The sequence below is a fragment of the Notolabrus celidotus genome, chromosome 3 (assembly GCF_009762535.1).
Source record: "Notolabrus celidotus isolate fNotCel1 chromosome 3, fNotCel1.pri, whole genome shotgun sequence".
Taxonomy (NCBI): Eukaryota; Metazoa; Chordata; class Actinopteri; order Labriformes; family Labridae; genus Notolabrus; species Notolabrus celidotus.
Genome location: NC_048274.1, coordinates 36,701,384 through 36,717,886, shown reverse-complemented (window position 1 = coordinate 36,717,886; position 16,503 = coordinate 36,701,384). Strand labels below are relative to the sequence as shown.

At 40.7% G+C, this 16,503-nt stretch overlaps 1 protein-coding gene across 1 annotated transcript in view; it reads right to left on the bottom strand.

Moving 5' to 3' along the window:
- The window catches only part of si:ch211-186j3.6 (neural-cadherin), a 351,776-nt gene that overhangs the window by 181,202 nt on the left and 154,071 nt on the right, over positions 1–16,503 (bottom strand). Inside the window, exons 21-24 of the mRNA XM_034679695.1 lie at positions 12,450–12,893; positions 10,360–10,690; positions 9,271–9,364; positions 2,345–2,529 (exon numbers count right to left, since the gene is read on the bottom strand). Coding sequence (XP_034535586.1) covers positions 2,345–2,529; positions 9,271–9,364; positions 10,360–10,690; positions 12,450–12,893 — 1,054 coding nt within the window. The remainder of the gene's footprint in view (positions 1–2,344; positions 2,530–9,270; positions 9,365–10,359; positions 10,691–12,449; positions 12,894–16,503) is intronic.

Below are 16,503 nucleotides of genomic sequence, written 5' to 3'. Positions count from 1 at the left end.
AACGCCATCAGAGAGCCCCATAAGTCAGGGGAGAGGGATTAATAATGGCTGTAATTTTGCTAAGGAAACATCTTTAACGGAGAGTGTGACAGTCCTTTGAAACACTGCAAACACCTACAGCAAAAAGCAATCAGTGCTCATTAATTTTCACTGACTGGAGAGAAGTCTGCAAGTAATGACCACCTTCTTCAACAACTCCCATGTCAGCAGCACAAAGCAGAGCATATTTCTGTTATTTTTAGGCAACACTGAAATAAATCAGCTAAATACAACATGATACTGCAGAAAGTCTGACCTGTTGCACTGATAGCATGAATGACACAGGCCATCATTCAGCTGCAGGAACAGAAACAGAGAGGCTGTAATGCTGTAAAGCTTTAAGCAGAGGGGTTGTTAACTTACAGCTCCTGTGAGGAACTTCCTGTTTGTGTTGATGTTGGCGCCCCTGTGGACTAATACCTCTTCTCTTTATGGATCTTGTCCTACACCTGTGCTGTTTCTACATAGGTGCTGTGAATCACATGGTCAGACCCCTCAAAGCAGTCCAGTATGGTACGCTTTGTTGGGAATGGTCTTTTTTACTTTTATTGGTCATAAAAAAGGCAATGATGGCAGTTTGGATCTGTTTTGTAACCAGTCAAAAACTCCTTACAAGAACTTTCAAAACACAACAGATACAAAAGCAGACAAAAGGAAAAGCTGTTTATTCATAACAGTTCCCTTATATGTATCAGTTGTTTATTTGGACTTTGGGTGCGGCTGTCGCTGAGTGAGTAGAGGTTGCAAAATTCAAGGAATTTTCAAAGTTGGAAACTTTTCATGGGAATTAAAAATGAATATATGGGAATAAACGGGAATGAACCAGGACCTTACCAAATTGAAGGTTGGCTCTTAATAGGGAACTTAAATATAGTTGGGAAAAATATATTTTAGCATAACCCTGACTAAAACAACCAGATATCATGCAAGTACAGTTGAATATCTATGCTATTCCCCAATCATATGCACATAGCAGACTGCTTACTGCAGGGCTATTGAGACCACACCCCCTACATGCACTGTGCATTCCTCCATCACATGCACAGATGATTTCTAGAATCCTGCAGAGGCTAGGCTTGAGGAGCTTGAGAAGCTTGAGGGAAGATGCTTTTTTATCTGCATGTTGAATGGGACTTTGTTGGAGGGAGAGCGGCTCTTTTCACTTAACATTTTGAATGGGACTTTGTTGGGATTGCATTTTTGTTCATTTTTGAATTGGTTGGGTCGGGGGGGGGGGTGAGTAATATTTAACTCATCAATAAAATTGTATTATTTTGGATGGATGTCTGCTTATAACAAAACAAATATTTATGCTTGGATATGATACCTTTCCATTAAGTTACCCTTAATTCCCTGGCTTAACTTCCCATGGAAATTTACTGGAAATTTTTCCACCCCTTTGCAACCCTAGTAGAGTCAATCGTCTCTAAATCAGAAGGTTGGAGGTTCGATCACAGCTCCTGCAGTCACAGGCCGATGTGTCCTTGGGCAAGACACTAAACCCCAGATTGCTACTGCTGTTAGTCAGCGTTGTGTGAATGTATGAGTAAGATTAGTCAATACTGTTTGGCTCTTTACATAGCAGCCTCTGCCATCAGTGTGTGAATGCAGTGTGTGGATGTGGTGTGAATGGGGGAATGTGACTTGCAGTGTAAGAGTGGTCAGAAAGACTAGAAAAGCACTACATTTATAAGTATAAGTCCATTTACCAGTGACATTTTTGTAAATGCAGTTTGTCTTGTTGTTCCATTTGCAGCACGTTTCATTTGTTTCTCATGATTTCTGTATGGATGTGGACAGCACATTAATTGACTGGAAATGTCATGGGACACTCCCTTGTTTGCCAATGCTGTGAGCCCTGTTTAAACTTCACCAAGACAAAACCTACACTATATTGATTAGTGAACAGTGTTAACACCAACAAGAGCAATGAAAATGGTACCTCGTTGATATAGCTTACTGAACGTATGGTCAAAAACACACCAGGACTGACAAGGACTGGCTTTTAGTTGGGGTTTGCTGTCAGTGACTTTATATATATTTACAAATCTGAAGCACCAGGGACAAAGGAGCCAGGACTGGAGACAAAATGAACACTAAAAACTGAAAACATCAGCTGTCTGTGAACATCAGACCAAAACCAAACACAGCAGGGCAGTGGGGTCAAAGGTCATCACCCAGGTGTCAGTGGGCAGACAGAGACAAACCAAGAAGGACGCTCAGTAACAGCAGAGACTATTCTTGGCCATACCTGGAGGCAACTGAGTGTTTGTGTGTGTGTGTGTGTCTGTAGTGTCAATCTTACCTGCCAGGCGAAGGGAGCCTGAGTTGTAGATGGCCTCGTCTCGCAGCTCCCTCACATGCACGGTGACTGCAGAGACGGCGTCTGGCCAGACTTCATCGGACACACGGATCTGGAACTGATAGGTGCCGGGTGGAGCATTCTCCTTGATGATCAGGAAGCCAGTTCGCTTGTTCAGGATGAAGTAACTGTGGAAATGAAAACCCAGAGATGTCAAGATCAGTTTAAAAAAAATGCATTTAGATTTAATACCTTTGCTTTATTTGACACAAGCTGACCTCTCATCTTCATGAACAAACATAATGAGAGTTAGTGCAAAGTTTTTATTCGTGACAAATAACATTTAGTGTTCTATGAGGGCGGAAAATTCAATTTGAGGGCTGGTGATCAGTCACACCAGCAGTACCGTCGGCTCTGTGACAAGTGTCCAAGTATGTGTTGTGCAATTTTGCTACGTCTTATTTCCCTACTGGCAAACATTGCCGTCACAGCATGGCTCAACATGAGCAATTACCTAATGGCTTGGTGCCTGAGGGGTCAAGCTGCTAAATCTATAGGACCGACTGCTGGTGTTGTACTGATCAGTCATTAGGCCATTGCAGCGAGTCTGCAGAGACAAGTCATTTCTGTTATTCGCTCATCAAAAGGTCAGCATGCTAACAAGCTAAGTGGAAGGAAATGCTCAGTGTGACTACATGATCATTGTCTAGAGGGTCAGAGTCAACCCGACCCAACATCATACAGTATTATTACACATGAGCTCTCTGACCATGCTGTCCAGTGCTGGTAAAAAAAGCAGGGACTTGTGTTTTTCGTCTACACTGGTGATCAAAATGAGTGAAAGAGGAGAAAGTATTAATAATGTAATGTACAATTGAATTGATATCACATTTTTGGGATTTGACTTTTAAGTACCGCATTTTAAAAATATCTGAACTTTCCCTTTAACACAGGAGAATCAGAGCCCTAAAAGCACTCCGGTTAGAGTGGAGCTCCACTCTTACAGACAATCTTTGGCAGAAAACAGACACTAGACTGAGGACACTACATCCAGGAAACAGACACATTTACTCTGGCTCGTTATCAAGTCACTTATTAAATGAACATTCATTTGAAGGATGGTTTTCTCAGCCTCCAACAATGTTTATCATTTCTGCTGTCGAAAGCAGCAGTCAGAATGAGTGTTAATAAAAGGCTGCTACTTGAATGTTTTGCACAGTCGTCTCTGCTTTTGATAAATAACAGTTTGCAAATCTGTGAATAATGACGACCTCAGTGCGCAGTGAGATTTTTAGACTGTTCGGTCTGCTTTGACAAATGACAACTGCTAAAAACTAGCAAGCTGTGGTGCAAAAAGGAGAAGAGTGAAGATGAGGAAAGACCATTTAAAACAGTTTTGTTTTAGCTGATTGATTTTAATATATGAGTGCTAGTACCAATACAAACTTGAAGGTGACATATCATGCAAAATTGACTTTTTAATGGTTCTTTACCTGAAATATGTGTCCCTGGCATGTCTAAAAACCCCCCGAAAATGAAAAAAATCCATTCTGCCCCTGTTTTGATTTCTACACCTTTCTGTAAATGTGTGTGAAACGAGCCGTTTCAGACTTCAGTGTTTTTGTTACGTAACAACAATATCCGGTCTGTCACGGAGTCAGAGCTCAGAGCTTGTTCAGCCCATAGACTGTATAAAATAATACTGAATCCCTCCTCCGTTTTTCATTACCTGCACAAATGTGTGCTAACAAGGAGCTTAGGAGGGAGGCATGCTAGCTGTAGGCTGTCTTAATAAACACAAAGGTCGGTTTTACTCCCCACGTCTGCAGATTTGAAGATCTAGTGGATGATTTTTGGTTGGATGATCATGGCTAAGTGCTAGCGCTAGTTAGCATAGCTACATGTCGTAGCTGTAGCTGTGTACCAAGACACACGTCGACACACTGACAAATAAAACAACAAGAAACACTAAATCTGTGACCAATCCTTCAGAAAAGGTTCCGCTGCCTTTCTGGCAGAGGTCGGTTTTACTCCCCACGTCTGCAGATTTGAAGATCTAGTGGATGATTTTTATTTGTCATGGATAAGTGCTAGCGCTAATTAGCATAGCCACATAGCTACATGTTCGTAGCTGTGTACCAAGACACACGTCGACATACTGATAAATAAAACAACAAGAAACACTAAATCTGTGACCAATCCTTCAGAAAGGTCCTGCTACAGGCGCCTCTCCGTCAGGATCAGATTCTGGATCAGATTCAGAGGGTTGAAGTAACGTGGTCTGCTAGCAGCCGTGTATATTCAGCCAACATGTAAACATTAGATCAACGTGCTGGACAGCTGAGGCCACATCCACTTCCTGAGGGGGCGTGGTCAGAGAGAAAACAGAGTGTTCTGAGGAGGACTGAAGAAGAGGGCTTTTCAGGCAGACCAAAATCTGATTTCAAAGTGTTTTTTTGAGCATAAACTTTAAAGACATGTTTTGGGGACCTCTTAGACCAATTAATATTGATGAAAAAAGCGTGATATGTCACCTTTAAGGACTGGGAAAACAAGCTTAGGATGTATTCAGTTTTAATTCCAGTGAAGTTGGGATAATGCAAAATTGTTGTCCAGAGAATGGGTTTACAATTATTGTATTATAATAATATACTCACAAATCAAATATCTGTAGGTCACAACACACTTTCTGACACAAATCAGCAGCAGATAACTCTCCTGCAGTGTAAATATGACAGATGTTTCTTTCTGTTGGACTGTGGTGGCATTTTGGCATAACACATAAGTCAGTGCAAGCTCTTACAGCTGACATGGTATAAATACTTGCCAAACAAACTGAGAAGTGAAACAGGTGTGTCTATGTTAGCTGTGTGATGTATGGGCATACTAAGATTAAAGATCCTTTCTTCTATTTGGTTACTCAAAAGGACTGGTTCCAAACGTCCAAGATGAAAACAAAGTGATTCAAATTCTTTTGATCCTGTTGAACTGCGTGTCTCACTCTGTGTTTCCTCTTTGTTTTAGTGTTTACTCAGTTTTCTGCTGTGAACCAATTCACCTCAGCTGAACATAATAGAAGTGAGCAGAGACAATACATAAGGGAGAGGGAGGAGAGGGGGAAAATTAGACTGACTAATAGGCACAAAGACATGCGGGGAGGCAATTTAACTCGGTCCTTCTCTCCATGCTCCCCTTGTACAGTAAATGAGCTCATTCAAGTTTAATTACAGAGGAAATCCAAGGCAGCACCTAGTCAAATAAAATGATAAAGCACTTGTAGAGACAAGGGCTGTATTAACTCATTTTACAACATACTGTGTAGAGATACGCAGGGTAGGGTCTGGTTGGGCTACAGCTTTAATAGTCCCACCGTACCCCCATCATGGAACAATGAAGACTATCACCGATAAGAATGAGCCGGCTCGTTCCATTTTTATTTACCTTTGAGCTCTACCGCTAACCTGGTCCAGCGGTTCGTTCCACATATGTAGTGAAGTGTTGCAGTAATTCTTACACTGATCTGACTTTAACAGCATATCTGTCAATTGGTATCCACATTGATATTCAACGTCTGTCACTGTCCAGAGATCAGTGGCTGTCGAGCTTCATTCTGTTCCATGTCACAGCATCACTCAGGTGTGCATGCCTTGTCAGTTTGTCTGTTACACCTACAGCTAGCTGTACATCATGTTGTAGCTGGAGGGTGTATGTATTTACATTGAAATTCCCACATTGATTTGAGCTTAAAAAAAAAAAATCCCTGCCGTTGCCACTGTGTGTACGTTATGTATTGTACTGAGCCGTACATTTTAGGACTTACTGGAAAATATATCTCAAATAAAGCTACCAATATTATCCTAGATTGTCCATGGCTACTTCAAAGTTCAAAGAACCTTTGCCCTTTAACTACTTGACGTTCAGGTTCATGTGCTAGGTCAACATACAAATCTTATTTCTGTGCTACCTTTCTCAGATTCAACAACACATCAGATACAGTTACTAATGCCCTAAAACACCAAACATGATCAGCTCAAGCTCTGAAAATATATGAAGACTTGAAGGAGAACTACGGCCTGGCCAACAAAGATTTGTTTACAGATCTCAAAATCAAACAAAAGAAAAATGAAGAAAACAGACTGAGCTGTAACAGGCTTTAGTTTGTTCAAACTCAGTGCAGCAGTGATGAGATGACCAGACAAAGTTATTTGCTCAACTTCAGTCCAATGACCTGTCTACACATATGTGGATATTATTGAAAAAATGTTTTCTCTCTGTTTTGACTTTACATCTACACCTAAACCAAGTTTTCAAAAATGCCTTCCAAGGTGGAGATTTTTGAAAACTCTAGTTTTTTTCTTACTGTGGACAACATACAAAACCAGGGCATGGCCACTTTTGTTTAGTTACAACAGTGTTTCTTTTTGCCTTTAGTTTATGTTACAGCTTAGTTTTGTTCTGTTATTGAAGGGTTTGCTTATTAACAGTGTTGAATAAGATTCTGCTCAGTAACAGTCTGAATGAGATTCTGCCCAATAACAGTTTAACGTATTGCTGAATTCAATTAATAAAGATTGTTGTGTTTTAAAAAAAAAATTCTGCAGATAAAATAAAGAATGTTTTTATATTTTCATACAATCATGCCTTTGTATTCATTTGTGGGCTTACCTGTGTTTTCTTAAAGGGGAAACCCTCTGTTGAAGGGTCAGGAACTAAAAGTAGGATATTGTTAACATTCTTTGGGTGAAAGTCCCAAGGTAGCGTTGTTTTTTATTTTTTTCTTCTAAACCCAGAAGTCCCTCACCAGTCCTAATTTGGTTACATTTGGAAGGAAGCCTTGCTGTTCTTTATCCTTATAACGTGGCAAAAGGACGCATAGATAGTACGTTTGGATGTAGTCTAAATCAACTAGAGATGAAACCTGACATGAAATGATAATACCAGTACTATGTTCAGTGTGACCTTAAAGAGGAGGGGGAAAGGTTTGTCATGCTGAGACTAGTTCAGAAGTTGAAGACCTCTGGGACTTGTGCTCTGTGGATGTCTCTGTGTGAGTGTGTGAAAATGAAAAGTATGTTTTCATTGCCGCTTTAGGCAGGTGATAGTAACAAAGAAGGTGTATTCTGCAAAAGACTGAAAACTCTGCACACAATAGCAAGAAATCCCAGACCAAAAACAGAGCAGCAAGAACTAGAAATCAACCTAAGAGGGAAATATCGATGGGGAAATGATGTTATAGGAAAAAAAAAAAAAAAGAGTGTTAAAAAAAGAAACAGCAAAACTATTGCAGCAGAGAATGACAGAACACAGAGGGCTCTTTCAAGCCCCTTTCGTTGTGTTTACTGAATTTATCATCACATCCAAGCACCTATCAATACGATGTGATAGAAAAAGTACAAGTCAATAGAAAACAAGTATACGTTCAATCGGTCCCTGGAAGTATGACATTGCCTGTAAACTTACCTGCTCACACCAAACTGTGTACTTAATGTCCATGAGCTAAGTCTAACACCAGTTGACAACAATAATTCCGTCACTAAAGAAGTGTGAAGAGAGGTAGATGGATAATAAGCAGTTTGTGAGGACCAGCCTAGGAGGAAGCTCTCTTCTGGAGCTCTTTGAAACAACACTTCCCTAGAATAACACACCTCGACTGTGAATGCTGGTAAAACTGAAATGCACTCAAAGGTAACTTTCACTGAGTATATCTAATGCTTCACTGACAAACAATAATGAATCTATCTGGATAGAATCTGAACATTTCAAGCATAAACTTAAACATGTAGTATTTGAATCAGCTTTAAAAGGTGACATATTATGCTCTTTTTCATCAATATATATTGGTCTAAGAGGTCCCCAAAACATGTCTTTAAAGTTTATGCTAAAAAAAACCCACTTTGAAATCAGATTTTGGTCTGCCTGTAAACCCCTCTTTTTCAGCCCTGCTCAGAACAGGCTGTTTTCTGTATCTGTGCCTTTAAATGAGAATGAGCTCTCTGACCACGCCCCCTTAGGAAGTGGATGTGGCCTCAGCTCTCCAGCACGTTGATGTAATGTTTACATGTTGGCTGAATATACACGGCTGCTCAGAGATCACGCTACTTCAACCCTCTGAATCTGATCCAGAATCTGATCCTGACGGAGAGGCGCCTGCAGCAGGACCTTTCTGAACCATTGGTCACAGATTTAGTGTTTCTTGTTGTTTTATTTGTCAGTATGTCGACGTGGGTCTTGGTACACAGCTACAAACATGTAGCTATGTGGCTATGCTAACTAGCGCTAGTACTTTTCCATGAAAAATAAAAATCATCCACTAGATCTTCAAATCTGCAGACGTGGGGAGTAAAACCGACCTTTGTGTTTATTAAGACAGCCTACAACTAGCATGCCTCCCTCCTAAGCTCTTTGTTAGCACACGTGTGCAAGTAATGAAAAATGGAGGAGGGGTTGAGTTGTATTTTATACAGTCTATGGGCTGAACAAGCTCCGAGCTCTGACTTCAGTTACAGACCGGATGATGTGTGACGTAACAAAAACACTGAGAACTGAAACGGCTTGTTTCAGCACACATTTACAGAAAGGTGGAGAAATCAGAACAGGGGCAGAATGGATCTTTTTCATTTTCGGGGGGTTTGTAGACAAGCAAGGGAAACATATTTCAGGTAGAGAACCATTAAAAAGTCAATTTTGCATGATATGTCACCTTTAAGGAACATCCAATACCAACCAACCACTAACACTGACAGGAATAAATAAGGAGCACTGTTTTTATTATAATCAGGTGTTATAGTTTTGTCTTTAGGATGTATTGGACGAATAACGGATTCGTGTTTACATTAACAGATCTTAAATGCAGCAGCTTTCCTTCATTGTTTCAAACATCATCATTAAAATAAATCCAGTGTGTAGATATAAAGTGTCATTTTATTTACCTTGGCACATGTCCCTCAAAGACGTATGTCTTGTTGTCCCAGTCGTCAGGGTCAGGAGAGTAAACCTTTCCAAGCACTGTAGTCGGCATCCGGCCTGAGGATAGAGAACAGATCAACAGTTAAACATTTTAAATGAAGATTGACTTTAAACATACGTGTTTTCAGCAAAGAGCAAAGGTATTACAAAAAAGAATTGCCTCTGTGCATGTACTTCTTCATGTCAGTGCATATGAGTGTGCTGCCTTTGAAGTGTTAAATGAAGTATAACATATGTGTTGAGTAGAAGAGCCTTGCACATCATGACAAACCATGAAACTGACATCAGCTATGAATAAAATATATATGATAATTAAAAGGCTGGAATGCTGTTTGCATGCATGATGATTACAGTCATGTATAGATGGCTGTTTTTGCTCAAACTATCTCCTCTTCAACTCCAAACTTTGAGAACCATGAGGGAATTATTCTGACAGTACCCTTCAAACTTTAAAGGCAGACCTTGACATGCTGGTTTTCAGCCTGCTGTTTGTCTTTGCCAGAAAAGTTACTCTGACAAAAATTGTTGGCACTCCTGATTCTTTATGTAAAGAACAGATAAAATAATTCAACTTTTCAAGTTAATTATAAGTAAAAGCTTTGATGTAAAAAATAAAAGTGTATTGTATCTGACAGTTGTGTGAAGGTCTTTTATTATTTGGTGAGAAAGGATGCAGAACTCATTGATCGTCTCTGGTTTAGGAAATAGTCTGCTGCCAATATCCGTCTTGACGGCTCTCAGATCTCTGTGACTTGTTTGTGAGCTGCATATTTACGTCCAGCCAGATACATGTCTGAGATGTTACTGACTGCATGTACAAATCCAGGAAAGTCTAATTTCTCTCACCTTTACAAGGCAACACAGAAGCATGTCCAATTTAGTGTGGTTGTACAGTTATATGGACAATGCATATGTTGTGACTGTGAAACAGGTGATTGTGTATTTTAATAACAGCTAATTAATTATCACTTAATTGAACTGTGAGGATCAGAGCTTCATGAGTTTCTTAATCTCTGAACAGGATATCCTGAAGATGGAGATGACCCTCTCACCTCTGTGACTATTGATGAAGATTTTCTTCTCCCCTGCCACATGTGCGTGATCGTTCTGGTCCCCGATGGTCACTGTCAGCGTGCTGGTCACAGTTTTGGCTGGTCGGCCACTGTCGCTCATAATAATAGGAATAAGGAACTCCTTCTGGCGCTCTCGGTCAAACGTCCTCAGAGCTGTGAGTGTCGCTGTGCCATTGAGGTTGTCCTGGAGGTAGAAGTCATTGCTGTGGCGATACTCAGAGGGAACAGTGAAGTGAAAGGGCGGGCCGTTCTCGGAAGAGTCCCGGTCCACAGCTCGGAGGAGGGTCGACGTTAGGTTCATTCTTACTACCTAAACGAAAAGAGGGGACATGAAGGGTTGTGAAAAAAATATATACAAAAACTGTAGTGCATGAATCTGTTTGCTACCTTAAGATCAAGCCATAGACTACGAGACTACCAGGAAGTGGAGTTAGCCTTTTAATTTCAAAATCAGGGTAAAGGCATAAGAAAGGCAACAAGAAAGCTATCATCTGAAGCTCCAAGAACCATGGACAACCTTCCAGGCATTCAAAAATAAACGCTGGTGTCTGATAGATGTTTGTGAAGTATAATGCCATGCTTGTTCTTTTACAGAGAGGGAACACTGTCATCACTGGTTGATTGAGAAAAACACCAGAAAACAGTGTTGACAGCAACGTGATGGCTGCAAAGTAAGCATTAAAAAGTGCTCCCATTACGCCACACACAGATGTGCATGAGCTTCAATGTCAAATAAATCAAATCAATAAATCACCTCTACAAATCAGAAATCATCTGCTGGGATGCAAACAGCATGGGGTTGCTTATTCTCAAAGATTTACTCTTCTTTATGTCTCACAAACTACCATCGTGTTTTGTTCCATAGCAGCATAAACATTATTAAAACCGACAGCTTGGCTCTTTACTGGTTTATACATAGATGCTGTGGTGGTGTTCCTCTCCTCCGACAGTGGATCAATCGATACCTCTTCAACATGAGGAGAATTGTTCATGTGAGACACCTGTCACTCTGTCACCGTTAACAGGGACATCAGATTCTTGCCAGAATGTGAAACTCTTGCAGGAGGATAATTTTCTTTCCAGTATTATTAAACTATTTTGTGTTTTCTTACTGAATCTCCTTCAAGCCATTTTTGCATACACATTCATCAAATCGAATTAAGAGTTGGACGCACAACATTTCCTGGGGGAGGACCCTCCAGATCCCACTCTTGTTACTTTTGCCTTACTATGTCTTAATGAACTCCATACTGTGTAAACCATCCCCAGGGCTACCTACAGTCCACGGTGGCTTATGTTATTTTCTTTTACCAGCCCTTCCTTATGTCGACAGGCTAGAATTGGTGCTGATAAGAGGCTTAATTCTCTATTGCAATAACTAAATAATATGTTTGGATATAATATAACATAAAATAATCAATAATAATAAAAATAATCAGTGTACAAAAAAACTTGGCATCAAAATGGGCCCTGTCCCTCTAGCTGGCTACTTTTCTCCACTGGCTCACCACTCCATCTGTCTTTTGGAACGCCCTGTCTATCATTTCTGACGCACTCCAGTGAAACAAGTGATCTAGGCGCCAATTGGCTTTTTTGACAAGCAGATTTCTTAGTCAAATATACATTTTTGATCTTGAGCAGATTACTAGCTGCATTTGTATGCAGATATCTGATCCTAGAAACAAATAAATCATCTAAAGAAATCATCTGTAACGAGAGTCAGGGTGTCGTTGCAACAGATTGCTCTGCTCTGGACCTTCTTTCCTGTAAACACCAAAGCCTGCTAATATGTCACTGATTGGTGAAGAGTACGAGCCAACTGCAAACAGACCTCAGCCTACAATCTACAATGTTACGTAAAATCTGCAAAGAGAGATAAACCTGCGGTTATGCCATAAAACTGCAACGACAGATATCCACCCTTTCTTCCAAATATGGTAACTTCAAATCCAAAATTGAAATCGGAGACAAAAGCAATGACAGCCTCTTTCAGGCTTTCAAACAGTCATAAACAGTTAGCATCAAGTCAGCTATGTCCACTTTGTATGCATGAAGTCTCATGAACCTACCTGTGGTCCAGCCACATTCTCAAAGACTACAGGGGCGTACATGGCCTCAAACTCAGGTCCGTTGTCATTTACATCCAAGAGAGGCAGCTGGACTGTAGCGCTGCCCGTCAGAGGTGGAGCCCCGTGATCCGTTGCTATGACAACCAGGTGATGCTGCGATACCCTCTCTCGATCCAGAGGTCGGGCTACAGAGAGCAGTCCGGACTGGTCGATGGTGAACAGCCCCTCAGGATCCGAGTCCTCTGATAGGCCGTAGGTGATCTCACGGTTCTGGCCTGAATCAGAGTCACTCGCCACCAAGCGTGCCACGCTGGTTCCCACAGTGATGTCCTCGGGAAGTGGGGCCAGAGACAGGAAGTGTGGGATGAAGACAGGAGCATGGTCATTGTAGTCCTCCACCTCCACCACACAGTGCAGCAGGCTGGAGAAATCCAGGTCTTCAACCTAAAAACAAGAACCACATCAGTCTCACACGCGAAACAAGTACAACAAAATCCAGGTTTGAAACATTCACATGATTACATCGCATAGATTTAAAAACATCAATCATACTAACATAATACCTGACAGGAAACACTATCCAACAGTGAATGTGAGTGCTTTTTTAAATTTCTGTCTCAAGTCACGACTGACTATATTAATCATGGTCCACAGTTCTTTCAGAGCTAGAAGAAACTCAAGAGGTAAAACAAAATGAAAGCATAAAAAAAATAAGCATTCCTGTCAGTACCTTCATAAAGCTGGACACGATCACTTCAGTCATTTACAAACTGAAGTAACTTAAAGTACAAAGGGCACGCCTCTTGAGTCCAAGGCGTTTTACTATTCAGTAAGAAGTGATGCAGAACTTCATGATTGTCTCAAGTTAATAAAATACTCTGCTTCCAATATCTGTCACGACTGAACTGCAAAAAGCATATTTTTGAATGAAACACCATTCTGAAAAAGTAATGAAGACATTTTGTGATGAAAATCTCAAAAGTTATCCTCCTTGAGTCCAAGACAACTTTACCTGAGGAGGCAATAGAGTGTATTAAATCTATAAAATGTCTCAGTGGTTCTTTGCAGAGCATGCAGTTATCAGTAGATAATTTTATGTCAGTGAAACAATTTAGCAAAGGATGAGTGCAGCAAGGAAAAAATAAAATAAAATCACTATCTAATCCCTTATGCTCTTTACAAAAAACATACAAGTCAAAGAAATGCCCCCCTGCTGTCAAAAGAAGATGCATTCACAGGAATGGGAAAGGTATAACAACAATATTCATGACATTATAATGTCACAGTGAAGGTGACCTTTGACCTTTTAGTGTTAAACGTGTTGGTCCCCATCTTTCATCCAATGAGACATGTGAAAGTGTGTCACAATAATTCCTGAGTTATATTCATAGACTGTATAAATAATGGACGTCGTATCTGTGATGTTACCCATCTGTTCCTGAGCGCTGCTTTGAAGCCAATCGTTGGCGGGAGCCATATTGGAAATGCTGAACTCAACCAAACATAGGGTGCTTCTCAAAGCTCTAAACGTCCATCCTCGCGTCTCTTCCTCGCGTCTTAGTCCCGCCCACCAGAGATGCGAGGAAATGAAACCAGAGGAGAGAGGAACGAGGAGATTTATATTTAGAGAAATGAGACGTCCTCTCCTCCGGAGCATCACGTGAAGCGACGTCGGTTTGTGATGACGGCTTTAACAGCTGTTTGTGTCTGCACACATGTTCACTGTAATAACTGATTAATATAAACAGTAACAGAGCTCTGTCTCTGTGTTTACATGTTTAACACACACTTGCACATGAAGAAGAGAATCTGCTCTCTGTTTATTCTGTCCTGAAGCATCACAGATCGATTCACCGGTAAAATGCCTCATTATTAAATTATTTATTACTTTAAAGGGAAAATAGAAACCATGCAACTCTTTTCAAACCCTGTGTTCATTAATGATCAGCCTCATATGAAACTTTATTAACCTGACAGGAAATATAACAAGTGTTTTTACTAACAGACAAACTTTACTGTCAGACTTCTCTTCATGAAGAAAACGAGAACAAACTGTGAAACTAACAGGAGGAATAACTGATCATTGATATATATTCTATCTATGATATTGGACTCTATTACTCTATTTCATTAGACAGTGAATCTGACAAAAACAATCAGATATAACAGAATCCATCCTCTGTTATATTGAATTGATGATTTGCGTTCAGTAGTTTGTGTTTAAAATTCACATCAAACACTTTTCCATCTAAGCTCATCACATACAGACTGTTTAGAAACCGACGGATGTTTATGATCTGTTTCAGGGCACCCTTAATGACTGTTTTAAGGTCCGTTTTTTCTCTGTTATTAAACTCAGCTGATGTGAAGTTTCGGTTAAGTTCGAGCTGCTGCAGCATCCAATCAGTGAGTGATATTCGATAAGGGGGCGTGTCTGTCAGAGAAAAGACTTCCGCAAAGTCTGCTCTCATGTTTCCTCGATTATCCCTCCTCGGATCAGTCTCCTCGCTCCTCGCTCCTCTCTCCTCTCTCCTCTCTCCTCTCTCCTCCAGCAGCGTTTAGAGCTTTGGGACGCAAGTTAAAATGGCGCGTCAGTAAGTACTTCTGGTTCGAGTGAGGAGCGAGGAGACTGCAGTTTAGAGCTTTGAGATGCACCCTTAGTGTGAGGTAAAGAGGTGGGGTTTGAGCCTCCTAGTCAACTGCTATGGTTCCTGCCTGTCAATCAAGTCAGTCATGTCCTTATTTGGGCAAAAACTCAGAATCTTAATGTCTTCTGAACTGTCACGTCAGAAAAAAATAAAATTAACCCCACGTATAGTGCGTGCTGATAGAGAAATTAGCTACGTATAGCCAAGCCTTTGAATGGGTGTGTATGTGGTTTCCTGTGTTTCTGCAGCCAGCCTCAAGCGGAGACCGGAGGTTGCTGCTTAGTTATACCCCTAAACACTTCTTGAGAGATCACACTGATCTCTGATCTTTGACCTCCAAAGTCTAATTATTTCATTCAATCAGATGTTTGAGCCAAATCTGTTGTAATGCCCTCCTGGTGTTTCTGAAACCTTGTTTTCATAATGATGAGACTCACAGCAGAAGTATTGGTGCACATAAGTACCTCTTGTCAGGGCTTTCCCCATGGAGACTAAGAAAAGTAACAGCAACTAAAAAAAACAGTATTGATCAATCCCCTGAAATATTCTAATCTAAAGTTTACACTTTCTTTAAACGCTCAAGAATAAAACATCACACCACCAGTGACGCAAGAAATGCATTAGTGAAACTCTACTGTTTAAATTCAACAACACAGTTCAATTATAGAATTCTAAAAGGACTCTTTACTTTGGGTCAAATAACAACTAATTAAGATTAACCATACGACTCAGAGAGCGAGGTTACGTCTACTTCAGCACGGCAGCATCCTTGGGAGAAAGAACATGTTGTGCAGCAAACAATAATATAGAGACGAGCTGTAGTCTGGGTGCAGGAAGGAATATGAATCTAACCCCATGAAGCACCAAACCAAACAACACATGTCTACTAAGCTGGCTGCCAGAGAGCCCAGCGCTCCAAATGCGTGTGACCCAGATGCAGCTCACGTTATCTCAGCAGATCAAGGAGGAGTGACTCCATCCAAACAGCCATGGCTTGATTTGAAATCACCACCAGCTCTACAATCTGTAAGACAAGAGGGACTAAACGCACTGATTGTGAGGTATGTTGATGAAGACATGCTTCCTATGTCAACTCTCACACTGCCATAATAACAATAATGTGTACATCTATAAGAGTGACTCAGTGAGACACTCAGGAACTTTTTGATAGTGGCAGTGGTAATAGCTTACTAACAACTTTGAACACCACACACACATTGGTATGTACGTGTGTGCTGCATCTGTTTATTAGAAATCTATTCATTCATCCACTATATACCTCTCATCCCATTTGTCGTTGATGTCACTGAGCAACAGGCGACACCAGACAAGTCGCTGGCCAATCACAGGACTGACACTCCCAGACAAACAACCAAACACACTCAAACCTAAGAGCAATTTAGAGT